Here is a 16,470-nt window from a genome sequence, read left to right as displayed (position 1 = left end):
ATTTGCAACTCTCCCACGGATGCAATGTTTACCCCATCTGTTTCGTATTTCCGAATCATTAGCAGTGACTTTAACTCTGAGGTCTGCAGAGCTTTAGATGTCATCCTGGGTTCTTTTCTGACCTCCAGGATAACTTATTGATGCCTTTTGGAGTAATTTTGTTTGTTCAGCCACTCATTAAAAGGTTCACCTCTGCTCCACGTGGATCTCTCTGTGGTTTGTTGGGGTTAGAAAGCCTTAAAAACATCTCCCGTCTGTGTTTTTGGGGCGCCTTTGGTTCCATGTGTTGCTCCTTTGAGTTTTTTAGTTTACTAGCTGTCAGACAGGTCCTATTTATGGGTATTTATGATCAGGAATTAATTAGGTCTGTGTGGCTAGGAAACACTAAGAAAATATGTGGTGAATATGTGGTTAAATCATGTCTAACAAGTACGGCAGTCATATTTTCATGCGGGGCCAGGTTGATCAAAAATGAAATCATTTGGTTTTGTAGTTTATTTAATTTATTTGGATATCTGAAACATTTACATTAGACAAAAAAAATAAAAATTCAGGAAATCTAGAAACAGTAGTCCACGTCTCTGAACCTCAGTTGAATGAGCCCATAAAATCCTACAAAAACGATATAAAAAGCCTGGTGCTCGCCACAGAAATGTAAATAAAGATTTTAATTTCGGGACTGATTCGATTTAGCTTATTTTATTTGATTCTATAACTGACTTAATGCAATTCTTCTGCTTCTTGTTGAGGCGGGAAATTGCTCACGACCAATACAAAGGCAACACTGCCACCTTGTGGTCTTTAAATTCAACGTCTAGAGAAAAACAGTTTCCAACATATGAAATTCCATTCTTTATTATGATATATGCTTTTTTCCCCATTTATCTTTCAATAAAATCTGTTCATAAATCTTCTCCTTTATGTTATAATAGCTTGCAAATAACCACCCACAAAAGTATAACAAAGAGAAACCACACAAAGAGACTGTAAATACCTTAAGATATGAAACACAAGTAAAGACAAGAGATTCGTGCTCTAAGCCTTATAAACCCAGCTTGCGAAAAAACAATTGAAAGTTAGGCTGAATACCTTGGAAAGTCATCAAAGTTACACAAAAAATTAAGTCAAAATGCTATTAAAATGCTTCTAGACTTAAAGTATCAAGTTCTGCATCATCAACATAATGTGAAAGTACAAGCAGAAAGCTTAGAAAGAGGTGCATTTCTCCAGAGGAAAAGTTTTGGCAATTTGCACGAATAGCTACCCGCTGCTTTGGAATCGGGGTTAGGCAGAGAAACAGCTTTGCCCTTGTTCAGCATACTGTGTGATCAGAGGCATGCTTCTGGATGTAAAGGCACTCAACGTTTCCTTTAGGCATCCCACATCCACATCCACGCAGCTTCTCTTGAATCCAGCTTCTCATGCCTCAGAGAGTGAAAGAGCAGAGTCTTTCAGTTCACTTCTTAGAGATTGTTTATGCCTCCTCAGTCCACAGCCTGTCCGGTGCAACTTTTTTTTTTGTTTCAGACGACTAAATTTGGATCGCTTGAAAAGAAGGCAGTGATTAGTCTCTCAGATATACGTTAAATAAGTTGCTGCAAGAAGAGTCAGCAATCGGCATCTACAGCTGTGAAGAGTCACGGACTCACAGTGCTTCATCAATCGGAAAAGTCCAACGATCAGTCAGGTGTCCAAACTATTGAGTGTGCTTGCTTTAGATTATGTTGCGTTTACTGGGATGGGGATCAAGTCAGTTCATTCATAGATCTTTCATCCAATTTGTTCCTTCGCATGACTTTCGTGCCACAACGTGACAGTTATTAAGCCATGTTGAAGAAGTCGTTTTCCTTCTTAGCAACAATGCTTAGCAGAGGTACATTGCTAATGAAAAGTAATATGAAGAACTCAGCAACTTGTCAAAAGGTTCAACCAGATTTATGTTGCGTTCCATACATCTTAGATACAGTGGCGTTAAACAGGTGTTGCCCTTTTACAGAGTTCTTCAAAGTTTCAGATCATCAAAAAAAATCATGTAAATTTTCATTTGCTAGGGGAAAATGCTATCTGAACCAACCAGTTTCACTAACCACACCCGGGCCTCATTACTGCTTGATCTGAGGAATCCAGAAATCACTTAAATTCAACCAGTCTGACAGGATGAAGAAGCAACAAATCATGCTCTGATGTCGAAACATTTGAAACAGATCAGAAAGTCAGTAATAAAGCCATAGATGAGGCTTTGGAACAGCAAATGGAGAAATCCTGGGTCAGAGGTGAACTTCCCCAGGGAAGGCAGGTCGTTCAAAAGTACTCAGAGAACGCTTCAATTACTCATCCAGAAGATTTCTAAAGTAAAAAAAAAACAGTCCTGACTCAAAGGAACACGAAATGCTCTCTCACATTTGCTCCCCAAAGAATCTCGATGCCCAAGACTTATGGGAAATTGTTCTGTGGATTTATGAGCCAAAACGTCTTCCAGGACTTCTTGGATCAATCACAGTCTTATATACGGTCAGACTGGTTTAAATTGTATTTTTCCATTTTTTAAAATGAATTTTCCATCTCTGATTAACCTTGCCTGATATTAACATTTGATCCATTATCTAAAACACCTGATTGTGATAAAACAAAAGAAATCTGTAAATGGGCAGACACTTTTTCAAAGCATTTATTGACTTTTCAGACTATATCTAGGAGGGACGATATTGATTCCTCGTAATAAAAAAAACCTATCAATTTGTTTTCATATGTCAAACTGCATGGAAAATATAGAAATTTTGTACATAAGTTGGTCTTTTGGTAGTCAGCTGAGACAAAAAAGCATAAACCATAGTCATCAATTTACATGTTAGCTCGTGAGGTTTTTTGCTAGCTAGCATGAGTATTCACTTTGCTAGCAAGCTAAAGCGAATAAAAACACACAATTCAAGTTTGACTCGCAGATAAAGGTTATACATACGTATTTTTAAAAATCTGACCTTCATCATTACTTATGACTCAACTGTTTATTTTATAGTTGTTTAAAAGGACTTAGGGCTCACCTCTTACCCTGCGTTGCCCTCTTGATTCAGAATAGATTCATTTTGTTGCTGTGCTTCACGTTGACACCAAGTTCAGTAAAGTCTGCTTGGTAAAGCCGATTCACAAAGGGGGGGGGGGGGTGGAATCAACTAAAAAAATTAAAAGCGACTGTGGGATCCTGGGAACTGCCAAGAATTTGGTACAAATTTGTATCGACTCTCAACTGTTTTATGTTCCACATACATTAGAAAATACAGCATCTCAAAGCATACATTGAAAAGCAAAGCTGATGTTTTAATACAAGGAAATAACACAGTATACGCTGCTGGTGAAATCCACACAGACCCGTTGGTCCCACAGTGGCTACCATGGATTAGAGCCAAAGTTAAATTCAGGTTGACCTACCAGCTACACCTTCATTCAAGCCAGCAGAATCAGCATGATAAGGATCCATCTTCACACCTTAAGAGCTGGCAGAGAGCAAAGCAGAGCGGGAAGTTGATTGTATAAAGTCGTGTGGCGGAAAAGAAGAGTTAAAACTTTCAGCTAGCCTTTTTACAGTATTCACACTGTATCATGCAGAGCGTAACATCCATGTTGTCGCCTCTCAAGACCCGGTTCCTCTAGCAGTACTCCTCTCCTTGCGGGTCGGGCAGGTCGTTGAGGTCCAGGAAGATGGAGGCGTTGGAGAGTTTGCGGCCGCTCGTCGACAGGTCCAGCAGCTCTTCGGCGGTGCTCGGTACCGAGCTGATGTACATGTCCCACACTTGCTCCGGAGAGTCCAGCTCCAGCAGCTTCTGCTTGATCTTCAGGTTCTTCTCAATGTTCCTGCGCTTGTGCTTGAACTCCAGGATAGTTTTGGTGTAGCGGTTGATGGTGGTGACCGAGGACGCCATGCAGGCCGTGAAGGAGCTCCACGCCAGTCTACGAAACAGAGAACAAAGCCCGCTTTAATCTCGGACGATAAGAAACATTAATCAGTAAAACGGCTCAAGCTTTTACTTAAGCATATTATTTTATAACTGTAACGTTCAATAATGCTTTCATTCCAGAAAGACCGCTACTTTCTTGGTAAAAATCCTTAAACAGTTTGATTTAAATTTAACTGATGATGTTGCTTCAGTCAAGGGTTAAAGTGGATGGCCAACTTTTTGTGGATTCACCTATTCACGAATCAAATATGGAAAATATACAAAAGAAAAAGCCACTTTGGGAAGCTGAAAGACCTGACTGTAATTGGCTGGCGTTTGAAAAGCAGCCAATCCATGAACTCCATTCATTTTCCTTTGTGCTAATTGGCCGTACCCCAAAGCGTGGAGACGGTTCCCACTGAGAATATTAACACATCTTATATGCAGAGCCTTCTCACTTCCATTTGAAATTGCATTAATAAATAAAGACTACTATCAATAAATAATTCAAATAAATGTTCCCATGAAATAAAAACAAAAAAAATATTGAAAAGATTTTCCTTTTTGTAATGGAGAGCTTCTTTTGTGAATCCCAGTTGACCTGTTTATCTCATTCCAGGATTATTTATGCATTTATTTTATTGTTTATTTATTCATTTCATAATGCAGTTTTACTTTGTGGCACTTTTCTATGTGTTTCATACAACCAGGCAACAATCGTCACCGTGAGGTAAACTACTCACATGTACGACCAGCTGTAGTCCCACGTTTGAGGTTTCCAGTTCTCTGGACCCAGACTGACGGTCAGCTGGAAAGCTGTGGTGAACATCATGTGGGCCACCATACCTAACAGACCTGCCTCACACAGAGAGAGGGAACACGTGACTCACACACAGAAACTACTGCACTTCCAAAATGACCCCACTTGGTGGCAGCATTGCATAAAGAAAACCTGGGACACATTCATCTATAACTTACTGAGAGTTTTTCACAGATAAAAACATCTTAAAGGTGCAGTATGTGACTTTATATATATTATTTATTTATTTATTTTACATATTTACGAACAAGACATGGTGTCGCTTTCTTTCTAAAATGCTTTTCTCCTCGCTTCTCTTTCATAAACCCGAGTACTGAAGACTGAAGTCGGTCGCATTGGTGATACTCGGAGAGTATCAACTTTAACGGGGGGCTGAAAATATAAATTAATGTCATGTTTTTACAGATTGCTTGTGAAATCAATCTGGAAATGTGAGAAAGAAGCCATAAAATGACCTGCTTTCTTTCTGTCATTTGTTGTTGTTGTTGTTGTTTTTAATTTCTTGCTTTCCTTACATGAACCATTGCACGCCTGCAGGAGGACAAGTGTGAAAACAACTGGAGCCTACCAATCCGATTACTGCATAAGCTCCCTCTCCTCCCTCCGCCAAAATCCCTCCACTGAACAAGAGCAGCAAACGCCTACATTCCCATCTCCTCCCTATCAATGCTCATGTTTCATTTTAAAATATGAAACATGAGCATAGTTTCATATTATGACGTTATCATAATGCCTGTAGATCAGGGAAGGCTTTGCCTCGGGATGAATGACATTTCTTGCCCCTGCATGTGGGTATGAAGGATGTTTTCTTCATAATCATTCCGTCTGAAGTGGATGAATGTCCCTCTGTGTGCTATAAAGCACATACATAACATACATGTATCCAGCCTCAGGTACGTGACACTGCTACTAATTCTCTTTTGAGACTCCAGAAGACGCTGATTTAGTTTCCCAGTGTTTTTTTTTTTGATCGACCACTAGATGGCAGCAAAGTCAGAATAAATCATTTGGCGCGATTACCGATTTTGTCTCTTCAGCGACGAACAAAACAAATGGATTAGATGATTGTCTGGAAGGCTGCAGACATTTGGCCACACTATGACCTCTGACCTGTCTGCTGGTCATACATATTGATACATTTATACATACACAGAAACAAATTGTGTATTTTCTAAGGTTCAGTCTGCTGGGTAGTAAAAAACAACAAAACTTCTGTGCCACATTACAGTACAAATTTAAGAGAAATTATGATATTGTGCTTCCATTTTGTCACAAATAATGACAGCCTACATTGCGTTTCATTTAAATTTTACAGACTATGACTGTAGAAATCAGTGTATAATTGTGAAGAAGGGAAACGATACATGGCTCCAACTCATTGTTTTGTTTTGTTTTTATTGTTAAATGAAATCTGAAAAGTGTGGTGTGCTTTTGTATTGAATCTGCAGTATCTAACTTTTATGAAAACATATGCTTTTCACATGTTTGTTAAAATTATCATTATGTTGTGACGGTGTAATAAGACTGGTAATCTGTGAAAAAAATAAAATAAAATCGAGCTCCTCTGTCTGCCTTCTCCCAGTGCTCCCAGTAGCACTGGGGAACTACAGAAATACACCACTCAACCAGAAACAACCAATCAGAGCCAAGAGGAGGGTCTTAGGGCTGTCAATCACTCGTCATCCAGAGTAGAAACACGTCACTGGAAATTATTTGGACTTCCTCATAAAGTGCCTTTAAATAATCAATTTTTTTTCACCTATCACAATAAATTGAGCTGAACTGACCAAAATGTAAAGTTTGCCCAACATATAAAACACATAAGAAACATAGTGTTGGCAGCATCATGCTGTCTTAAACACCAACAGAAAAGAAAAACTAGGACTAACACAGTGAGAGCATTTAGTGTCTAGAACAGAATCCTTCATCATGAGGTAAAATCAGTGGTTTATTGGTCTGTTTAGCATTTAGCATGACCAATGACAAATGAATGCTACACCTTTCAGATTTCCAGTTATACCAAAGTTTAAAAAGCATTTCTTTTTAATATTTTTCCATAACTATGCATTACTTTGTATGGGTCGTAAAACATTCCACAAAATACAACAACATACGCTGAATTTGCAACGTGACAAGATGTGAGAATGTTCAAGAAGTCCTTTTGCAAGACTTTCTTTTGGAGGATGATAACCTCCAAATCTTCAACCCGAGTCTCCCTCTCATGTGCAAGTAATTCTCCTCGCTGCCTCCATGTGTATTCATGAACGCGGAACAATGGCGTCCTCCTGTTACGCTCGGTTGAAGTTAAGTATTTTACATTTAGCAGGTAATAAGTGAGTCAAAAACGTGACGACTGGTCTCCGAACTGCAATCGCTCATCGACAGAGCGATCAAAGCAACAGGCACCGTTCCAGGCTGAAAGCTGATTGGACCTGAGAAACTACTCATCCCCATGCATGTTGGGAAAGATCTCTCAATTGTATTTTCTGCTTTGCACTTAAGTGAGTCACTTGTATTTGCAGTCTAATCATGGGATTCCCGGAGGTTCATGAGTGGGTGACTCATTTTGCAGAGTGTGGTGGAAAAGCTCTGCAGAAGCGTCTCTCTCTCTCTCTCTCTCTCTGCTGCTATAATACAGTCTTATTTGCGAACGTCCTTTGGGGATACTGTCAAACACTTGAAACTAGAAAGCACATTAGCTGGTTCAGGTCTGGGCAGAACCTGTATCAAGTTAGGATACACTTTTCCACCGAAAACCTTAGTTTAGTCGGATTTTAGTGGATGGGAAGACTATGGAAGCACCTATCTACTTTTTTCACTTCCGATACCGATATCTGAGGTTCAGTATTGGCCGATACAATCCAATTCAGCAAAACAGAGCTGAATTGACTTAAAATGATTCTTTTAAAAAAACCAGACATAAATCCAGTGAATAACAAAAGCTGACAACTCTGCACCAGTACAGCACATTGAAAAATGCCAGTAGCTTCACAAGCTCGATCAAACATGAACTTTAATTTGTTCACTCATCACAATTAGGAGTAGAACAGCCCATGTAAAATAAATAAGAAACTGATAAAACAAACAAAAACAAAAAACATGGTCAAACATGTAAAGAATAAACTGCAGCAAGCCGTTCAAATAGTCCAGAAAGTGTGATTAGGAATTCTAAATATAATGTAAAATAAACAATAAAGCATGATGTCGTTCAGAGCACACAGCATAGAGCTAGAGCGTATAGATCTGCCCTTATGGATTTGGCACTTTGTCACCAAAACCAGATCAAATAATGGCATATTGGTCACCAGGTCTCCATAGCAACCATTTATTTTAAGGCATTTTACCCGAGATTCCAATAGTCACAGAGGGTGGCGTATGCCTCCTGCTGCTCTCGCACTCAAATCTTTGTGGGTTGCAGTTGTTGATACAATAAAAAACAAAACATCATGCTTTTGTTTTTTTCTACCAAGATTACATTTTGCTGTTAAAATTGGAACCTGACTCATAGCTCTAATGGGCTCCAGCTTCGACATATTGTAAAAAAAATGATCTTATTGTTCCTCTGCCATCATCACCTCACCAAAAAAAAAGAAAGAAAAGAAAACTCAGATGCCTTCTTATCATATCATGCATGATTGACAACAGCAATAAACTTTAATTTGCGCCCTTGTATTTTTCCTCCAGACCTCATTACCATAGTCTATCTCCTGCTACTCATCCCATTAAAAAAAGGAAACTGCTTCTGGAAACGTTTCCTTAATTCAAACATTTTACAAGTGAACTAAAGCCTCTGCAATGTTGTCAGCTTAGCCTGGGAAGCTGTTTAGAAGGCAACACACGGTGACAGATCTTAAACGTGATTTTCGCTCTCTAGCAGGACAGAAACAACGCGAACCTTAAGGGGTTTCGCCTCCTTCTTTCCTCCAGACGACTGGCTAGAGCAGCTACAAAACACCCTGAGAGTTTAACTCAGAGATGCCGAGTTCAAGCCCCGTCAGCTCCGAATGAAAAGACGAATCGTCTACAAGCACAACAGTAGGAGTGAAGGATGGCCAACAGCTCTGTTATGACATAATGAAATCGAAGACGGCGACAGCTGGCAGAGAAACATCTTGGAGTATTTTATGTTTGACCAGATTGTGATGAAAGGGAGACATCATTTGAGCGCCGTAAAGGCGTTTGTCCAATTTCAAGGCCCGGTTTAATGAGACGGAGGAGACAGCGGGCCGTTTGATGAGATACTATTTGGCTAGCTAGAGAAGCTAGCTTGTCTAGCTTCACGTTACAGCTAGCATCCTCCATGCTTTTCTGTACATGCTTAGCCCATGTTGGCCACACCCGAGAAAGAGAAACTTCCAGAAAGTTTGGAAACAGCTGAAAAGCTGAGTTCCTTTAAATCGAGGCTAAATGACCTACCTGTTTAGAGTTGCCTTTGATTAGCAGTAAATGGAAAGTTGAGCAACATATTTGACGTATAAGGGTGGTTTCGACAATTTGACACAATGTAAGGTTTACTGCTTGCATTCACAATACGCAAATGCAAGCAAACCTAAGACTGCTCTAAAAGCAGAAAACAAACGTTGGTGCAGGGCATTCTGGGTAAATACAACCAGCGCTAACTGGTAGTGCTAATGGGAGAAGTGGCAAAGGGCAAACGAGAAATCGTACAACCGCTAAAATCTGATGCTATTCCATTTTCTGCATTTTGCAAAAAAGGAAGTTTCACTCAGTGTTTTCTTCTGAGGATTTCATGTCGTTTCCTTAAGTGGTTCTTGGTGCAGCGCCACCACAGGCGAGGAGGGGGACAGGTTTTTTCACTCAGTTTGGATTGGTTGACACTGTGCAGTGTGAAAGCGGAAAGAATAGTTAAAATTTTGGTCCCCAATCGAACCGAGTCTACCGGACTATCAGGTGTGAAAACATTGTAAGTCAAAACATTATTTTGAAGACCGGTTAAAATTTACACTATTCCAACATTATGAATGAGTATAATCCGTATTTTTAAGGCCTGAACTTAGCTAGCTAGCTAGCTTTGAGGACTGACCCCAGTGTAAAATGAGAACAGCTCGTCAGAAAATGACTCTTTTTACAGCCTTCCTAAATCTGACCTGTCAAGTGAGTAAAACGCAGCGAGTCGCCGCCGTGGAGCCGCACATCTTTCACTGCTGATTCACAGCTCAGAGAGGGGAGCTCAGCATCACTTTCACAGAGTGGATTAGAGAGAAGGTCATTGTTAATTCCTCCGCTGAGAGGCAGAGGCAGACTGTAAACTAGCGGGAAATCTTCTAAGGGGCTGTGGGGCTGCTGCTGGGCCGATTGTCTGACTGGATCAGCGCCAGCAGGGGAGGCAGAGTTAAACGCTCGCCTGTTCTGGAGCAGAACCGAAATCAGATGGAATTGGAACGTGGTTTCTTTTTCCCCTGACAAACGTGTCTGCAGAGATACAACCGTACTCTGACATATTCGTGTGTTAAATGGTTTTTGGGAAGAAATCGCAAAGTTATGAAAGTCAATCCTACAGCAAAGCTTTTGAAATGCTAGTTATTAGAGATTTAACTTAGACTTGACAAAAATGACTTGTGAACATCTCAGAGAGATCAGCAACAAGTGTTACAGGAAAAACACTGAGCGCAGTTTAATTCACAGTTGTGTGTATCATTCCTGAAGAAGCATTACATTTGTTGGCATGTGGGTTAAAAATGGAGCCGACCCGTATGTTTTAACCATTTCCTCAAACATTTTACCGCAGTTAAGCTATGTTACTGCCATAAAAGTCATTATTCTAACACTTCAACTAGTTTTATACAAACTGTAATCTAGAAGAAAACAGACTAGTGCTCATATGTGTTGTGTGGCAAGTGAGTCAGATTTTACTGTTTCCATAACATGAGAAAAAGTTGTTTAATAAATTTATGGAATTATCATGGAAGGTTCCGGTGAAAAAAAAAAGGTTTTTAGTAATTTAATAATCATTTTATTGAGTCACATCATTTCCTCGGCTGCAGCTTGTTGTGCTATGAACGTTACATTATTCAGTTACCTAAAAAAGTAGAAATAAACAGTTTTTTTGCCATCTATTTTCTTGCTATAACAATCACATTACAAAATATCGTGGTAAAATTCTAAGTCCATATCGCCCATCTCTAAGCAGAGTGACACCAAGTTGACTTTGTTTACGGAACGAGAACATGAACTCATTATTTGACGGTCAAGCTCAGCCGTATCGCAACCATGACAACCGGGTTACCTGAGAGCACGGTGAAGATGGCAGCGAAGGCGTTGAGCTTCAGGCCGTCGATGACGCTGCCGATGTGACAAACTTCTAAAGACATGAGGATGCCCCCTGTGGCCAGCAGCAGGATGTACAGGCACTCTGCCACGATGCACAGCCACAGCACTCCTACGGAGACAGGAGGTTAGTACGAAGGAACCACAGAGACAAAGAACAAGCCCACCTCCACACTGTGGGGGGGATGAGTGGATGATGAGAGGGTGATGAAGAGGAAGGCAGGGGGTTAGGGAAAACATCCTCAAGCAAGGATGAAGACAGGGGACAGGGAAGGATGTGAGGATGGATGAGGAGACGTGATGAGTGGAGAAAGGTGGATCGGTGACCCCCTTCACCCGTATCATTAACCTTCACAGACAGAGGGAGGACACACAGAGTGATGTGTAAGGAAATGCAGCTCATCCTGAGCTCACGTCTGGATGGATCCGTAGGGACAGGCGATTTCGACTTAAAGTTTTATCACCATATTTTGTGGTGCTGTTGCGATAACGGTAAAAGTGACAATAGGTTCTATTCATAGCTTTTCTTCTCTTTTTTTAGGCAACTGTATGGCTGTGATTGAGAGGCACAGCAATCACAGCTCCACAGAGACTAATACTGCTCTTTAAAAACGCACCCATTTGTAAACACGATTCTTTAGGATGCCAGTTGCAAAAAATAAAAATAAAAGGTATGATTTTTAACAATAAACTTCAGAATAAGTTTAAAAAAAAGAAAAGAAAAAAAGCAAAGCAGAAACTCGTAAAACTGACAGATTTTGATTGGTTTTAAGACTCATTAACTGGAATTCATTGTCACAATGGTAAATCAAAACTTTTTATTATGTTAAGAAATTTATCGTGATGAACGATACGATAAATGCGAGGAGATATTAGCAGGTAAATAGAAATAAAAAGCCTGTTGCCAAACACACCCCAGAGAGTTCTACACAAGTGATTTTACACAATTTTATCAAATAAAAACCTGTAAAATGGACAAATAGAAAGTATGGAGTGCGATTACCGCAGCATATTTAAAGACATTCTACCGAATCTATCTGCAATCAAAAGCATTTATTTAAGTGCCCTCCATAAACATCCACCATGATATGTAAATGTAATCACAACGAGAGACTTTAGCACTCAGACGTACAACAAGTGCTCTACCACTGATTGGGCTTTTCAACCAAACTGTTGTTTCAGAGAGCTCTCGGTTTGAGCCAGTTTATGCTTCAGAGAGACATAAACCGTTAGTTGCCTGGTTACAGATTTTCAAATTGTTTAGAAATTTAGTGATTTTCTTTTTGCAGCAGGGAAACCGTGTTTGTTTTTTGGCTCCGATCAGTTGTGATGTTTAGTTTCATTTGGTGGAGGGAGGCGATGGAAATAGCCGTAACCTTAAAAGATGCATTTGATGTTGCGTGTTTGAAGACTGGAGCCTGTACTGTCAAGCAGGATCAGTTCATCAGAAATTTCAGTGTCATAAAGTCGGTTCACCTCTTACCCGACTCCGTCACAATGCTAATTTACGATGGATCTAGAGCAGATTATTTGTCTGGATTAAGACTATGAAAAACACTTGTATCATTTTTAAGAGTTCAATATCGCACGTTACACCCGGCACATTGTAACCTTGGCATTCAAGGACTCTACATCTGCTGGATTGAGTCATGTTTACTTTTGCAGATCATTTGGCATAAAGAAGATTTAAAGCAGCACAGAGATGCCAGGTCTCAGCTGCTGTTGCTGTCAGGTTCAGTATAGTCAGATCTCTTTAAGAAAACCTAAGTAGCTTGATCTCACTTCGTGGTACAGCCGGTCTTCAGGAAACAAGTTTAATGCTTTTCCCCTTGGTAAACGGATGAATCTTTTGCATCACGTTCGCCTACAAAAACTGTCGTGCTTTTGTTTTTAACCAAAGCACACGCCAGCCTTCTTAAGATGAAAACTGTGTTGCTCTTTAGCCTCATCATCTAGATTCTGTAAAAATTACTATAGCAACAAGCTTCTTCTATAACTGTGACGTCTAAAGTCCTTTTCCCAAAACATGTTGCTGCACTGTTTAACACTAAGTTGCATGTCTCATTACCTGAAACAATGTTACGCCTCTAGCTTTCAGATTTTCTGCCTTAAAGTCCAATTATAACCAACGGTTTGGTGGGGCAAAAAGAAGGCAGATAACCTGGAAGTTACAATTTACATTTTGTCACATCATACCAAAAAACCACAATGTGTTTTTGTTGGAATTTATGCAAGAGTCCAACAAAAAGAAGTGTTTAATTATGAAGTTTTTCTACAAGGAAAAAAAACTGCATTTTCAAAGTAGCTAGCTCCTTTTCGTCTTTCCACCTCTATTTGTGTAGGAATGTCAGTGTAAATCCATGTGCTTATTAAGAGCAGAATCTGTGAGAGTAGTTTGAGTAATGTTCATAGAGCCTTTTTGATAAAATGTGTTTGGACTTGTGTCATTTAAAGCAGAACGCGCAATAAATCCAGCCTCTGAATAAAGCCGGCAGAGACATCCTGTGTCTCACACATTCAAGGTGTTACACACACATTAACTAGGTCTGAATTTTCCCATAAAACTCAAAACGTGTCCATATATCCTCACCTCTCTCGTTCGCCGGCGCCACATAAATGAAACTCCGGCATTTTTCACCTGAAAAACAATGTAAATGAGACATTTAATTGACACCCGGTGACAGCACAGCCACCCCTGCGCATCACTGATAAATAAAAATGGGACCTCATCTGTATTCCAGCATTTTCCCAGACTGCGACAGAGAGAGCTACAGGTGGACTTTGAGGGGATAAAACTGTGACATGAAAATAAAAAATAAAGAAAAGAAGAAGAAGAAGAAAAAGAAATCTCGGAATGATCCAATTTGCCAAGAGATTTGCCTCCCGCCTCCATCCTCCCTTTTTGAGGAAGTTTGCAGCACAGAAACAGAGTCAATACAAACAAAATGCTTCTATGGTGCTCTGAAGATACAAATGTTTTTGTTTTTTTCTGTAATGTCAGATAGAGTCACAGCTGGAGGTCTAGACACCTCTGAGGAACTGTCCTGTAAGTCATCAGTGGACGATTTCCACACAGTAGGGAAGAAGACAAAGAAAAACTGCAGATAACCCACTTTCAAATAGGTGCTGTATAAGAATAAAGAGACACTTTATTCTCTTTATTCAAAAATACTGTTTCATAAGAATAAAGAGACACTTTATTCTTATAAAACACATCTTACATTGATGTGTTTTCTAAAATGTGTTCCATCCTATTCATGAAAAACTGTTTTAGAGTATACTTTTCAGAGGAAAAAAAAAAAATCCATTTCCATGTCAATACATTTTTTTGTGTGTTTTAAATCGTCTTTCCTGTTTTGCAGTGTATTTTTCCAAGATAATTTAATGAAAAACAACAAAATAATATTGTTCATTTTCAACTTTCAGTACTTTATATTATGCTTTCTTTTGTCCTTCGTCTGTAAGGTGGAAAATCTTGAGCTTCCTCATCAACTTCAACTATTTCAGCTTTCTGTATCTTTACACTAGAATGGGTCACGTTGATTTAAAGAACAATGGACCAGTGCTGCATGATATTCACTTTAAGGAGGAGATGATTAATAGCTATTGCACTGAGATATTATCAACACCTCGAAAATAAAATAATTATACTAGTCCTTATCTCATATCTCAGAACAGCCAATATATTCCCGATATATTAGCAATTCTGATGACCACCAGCCTTCAATGTCTGGGGTGGTTTTTGTGCACTTACACTGGTTTTCCAATAGGGGGCTTTGTACAGATGGACACCACAATCAAATGAGGTGATTTATACCCAGATAACCCACCAATACATACACACGCACGCGACACACATACGTCATAGTGACCAATATGCATGAAGGGGATAATTAGGTTGTCTCGTTTTTTAAATAAACAGTTTTATGTTTTTCTCTAAGTTTTACACCAGCTTGTTTTATTTTATTCTTTTTAACAAAATTCCAAACAACTTGCTCCGCCAAATTTCCACATTTCTGCTGGATGACCCGCAGCACCACACTGAGACGCAGACTTTAAACACTAATATTTTCATCTATTCGCAAAGACATTTTCTCGGATTATTCTCTAAATCTCGTCAGAGATGTGGCTGATCAAAACTGTTTTGATTAAAATCGTGTCTAACAAGTCCGACTCCGGTTATGTGCCGGGCTCTCCGTGACGCACCGCTCTCCGCGCGCGCGGAGGTCCCCCTCGCCTTTCCGGCGGAACTCACCGGTCATGTTGATGTTCTGCTCGCAGGAGAACCAGATGCCGGTGTGGAACTTCCTCATCACGTACTTGTCCTCGCCGGTCTCCCAGATGTACTGCACCAGCCGCGTGTCGTTGATGTTGGAGCTGTTGAACATGATGCAGAACGCCTGCCTGGTGGTCACCAGACCCGTGCAGAACGGCTTCACCACCTTGCGCGTGCCCTCGCACCAGTAGCTGGTGGTGAGAGCCGACACGGCCAGGAGCAGCGCGAGGAAGTTCAAGGTGAGAGCCAGGGAGGCTCTCCGCCGCCGGTCGATGCCCATGACAGTCACCCCCGGAGCGCGGTGAGAGGAGCGACGGCGCCCGGGACTTAATCCTCCCCGCCGTGTGTGTGCTTGACACCGGGTTCAGGCGACTTCTCCTCCTCAAATCCTCATAATCCGGTTATTCCCGTTAACGTTTCCTCCGCTAATTAACATCTGCTACCAACAGTTCGGCCGTCACATCTGCTCCTCCAGCGACGTTACTTCTCATATTGTAGCCCCCACAACTCCCACTCCCACTTCCACCCCCCTTCCTCCCCACGAACACAATCCTGAGCTTCATACGACTCTCCTGTGTGCCACTGCCGTCCTGGTTATTAGTGTAATATTGGATGTACGTTCAATATTTCCTACAGTCGCCAACTAAAAACCAACATCAAGCTCATCCAGCGGTGATTTTATTTTTAATGTGGGTCACATGGGCAGTTGTCCAGGGCGGCATGAGGGAATGGGGGCACAAAAAGCAACAGATATGAAAAAAAAAGTTTATTCACATAGTGAATCAAGGCAATTTACAAGATGAGTCAATTCAATACAGTTTGATAATATATACATTCAAATTCATTTTTATTGTTGAGATTGGTTATTTATTTATATTTATTTATTTTTATTTATCCCATTGAAAATCAAATCTCATTTCTAAGAGGGACCTGGGCAGAAATTCTGCACCACACAACCTGATTGCTCAAAAGTTTAACAAATTAAACCACAAACACAAGTTTAAAACAATTTGCAAAACAGTTTAAAAGCAGTGACACTGATTAATGGAACGATTAAAAAAGATTTTCGTCAAACGAAACCCAATAGATGACATCGAGTTGCTGATTTAAAGCATTTACTCCCCCTTCATTAACGCATCAAAAATGGCCAAAAA

At 40.2% G+C, this 16,470-nt stretch overlaps 1 protein-coding gene across 1 annotated transcript; it reads right to left on the bottom strand.

Moving 5' to 3' along the window:
- Window positions 1-480: 480 nt before the first annotated feature.
- On the bottom strand, window positions 481-16,058 carry gsg1l2b (gsg1-like 2b). Its single transcript, XM_032574953.1, has 5 exons — window positions 15,296-16,058; window positions 13,631-13,678; window positions 11,000-11,152; window positions 4,676-4,787; window positions 481-3,945 (listed from the first exon to the last, which is right to left on the bottom strand). The coding sequence occupies exons 1-5, from the start codon at window positions 15,594-15,596 to the stop codon at window positions 3,645-3,647; spliced, it is 915 nt and encodes a 304-aa protein (XP_032430844.1). The 5' UTR covers window positions 15,597-16,058; the 3' UTR covers window positions 481-3,644.
- Between the last annotated feature and the right edge of the window lie 412 nt (window positions 16,059-16,470).

The sequence above is a fragment of the Xiphophorus hellerii genome, chromosome 10 (assembly GCF_003331165.1).
Source record: "Xiphophorus hellerii strain 12219 chromosome 10, Xiphophorus_hellerii-4.1, whole genome shotgun sequence".
Lineage (NCBI taxonomy): Eukaryota > Metazoa > Chordata > Actinopteri > Cyprinodontiformes > Poeciliidae > Xiphophorus > Xiphophorus hellerii.
This window is presented reverse-complemented; position numbering and strand designations above follow the sequence as displayed.

Coding starts and splice junctions, on each gene's coding strand:
- gsg1l2b (XM_032574953.1), bottom strand. CDS start 15,596: ATGGGCATCGACCGGCGGCGGAGAGCCTCCCTGGCTCTCACCTTGAAC. Junction 11,153..13,630: donor GGCGCCGGCGAACGAGAGAG/GTGAGGATATAT, acceptor CTGTCTCCGTAG/GAGTGCTGTGGCTGTGCATC. Junction 3,946..4,675: donor GACTACAGCTGGTCGTACAT/GTGAGTAGTTTA, acceptor TCTGTTTCGTAG/ACTGGCGTGGAGCTCCTTCA.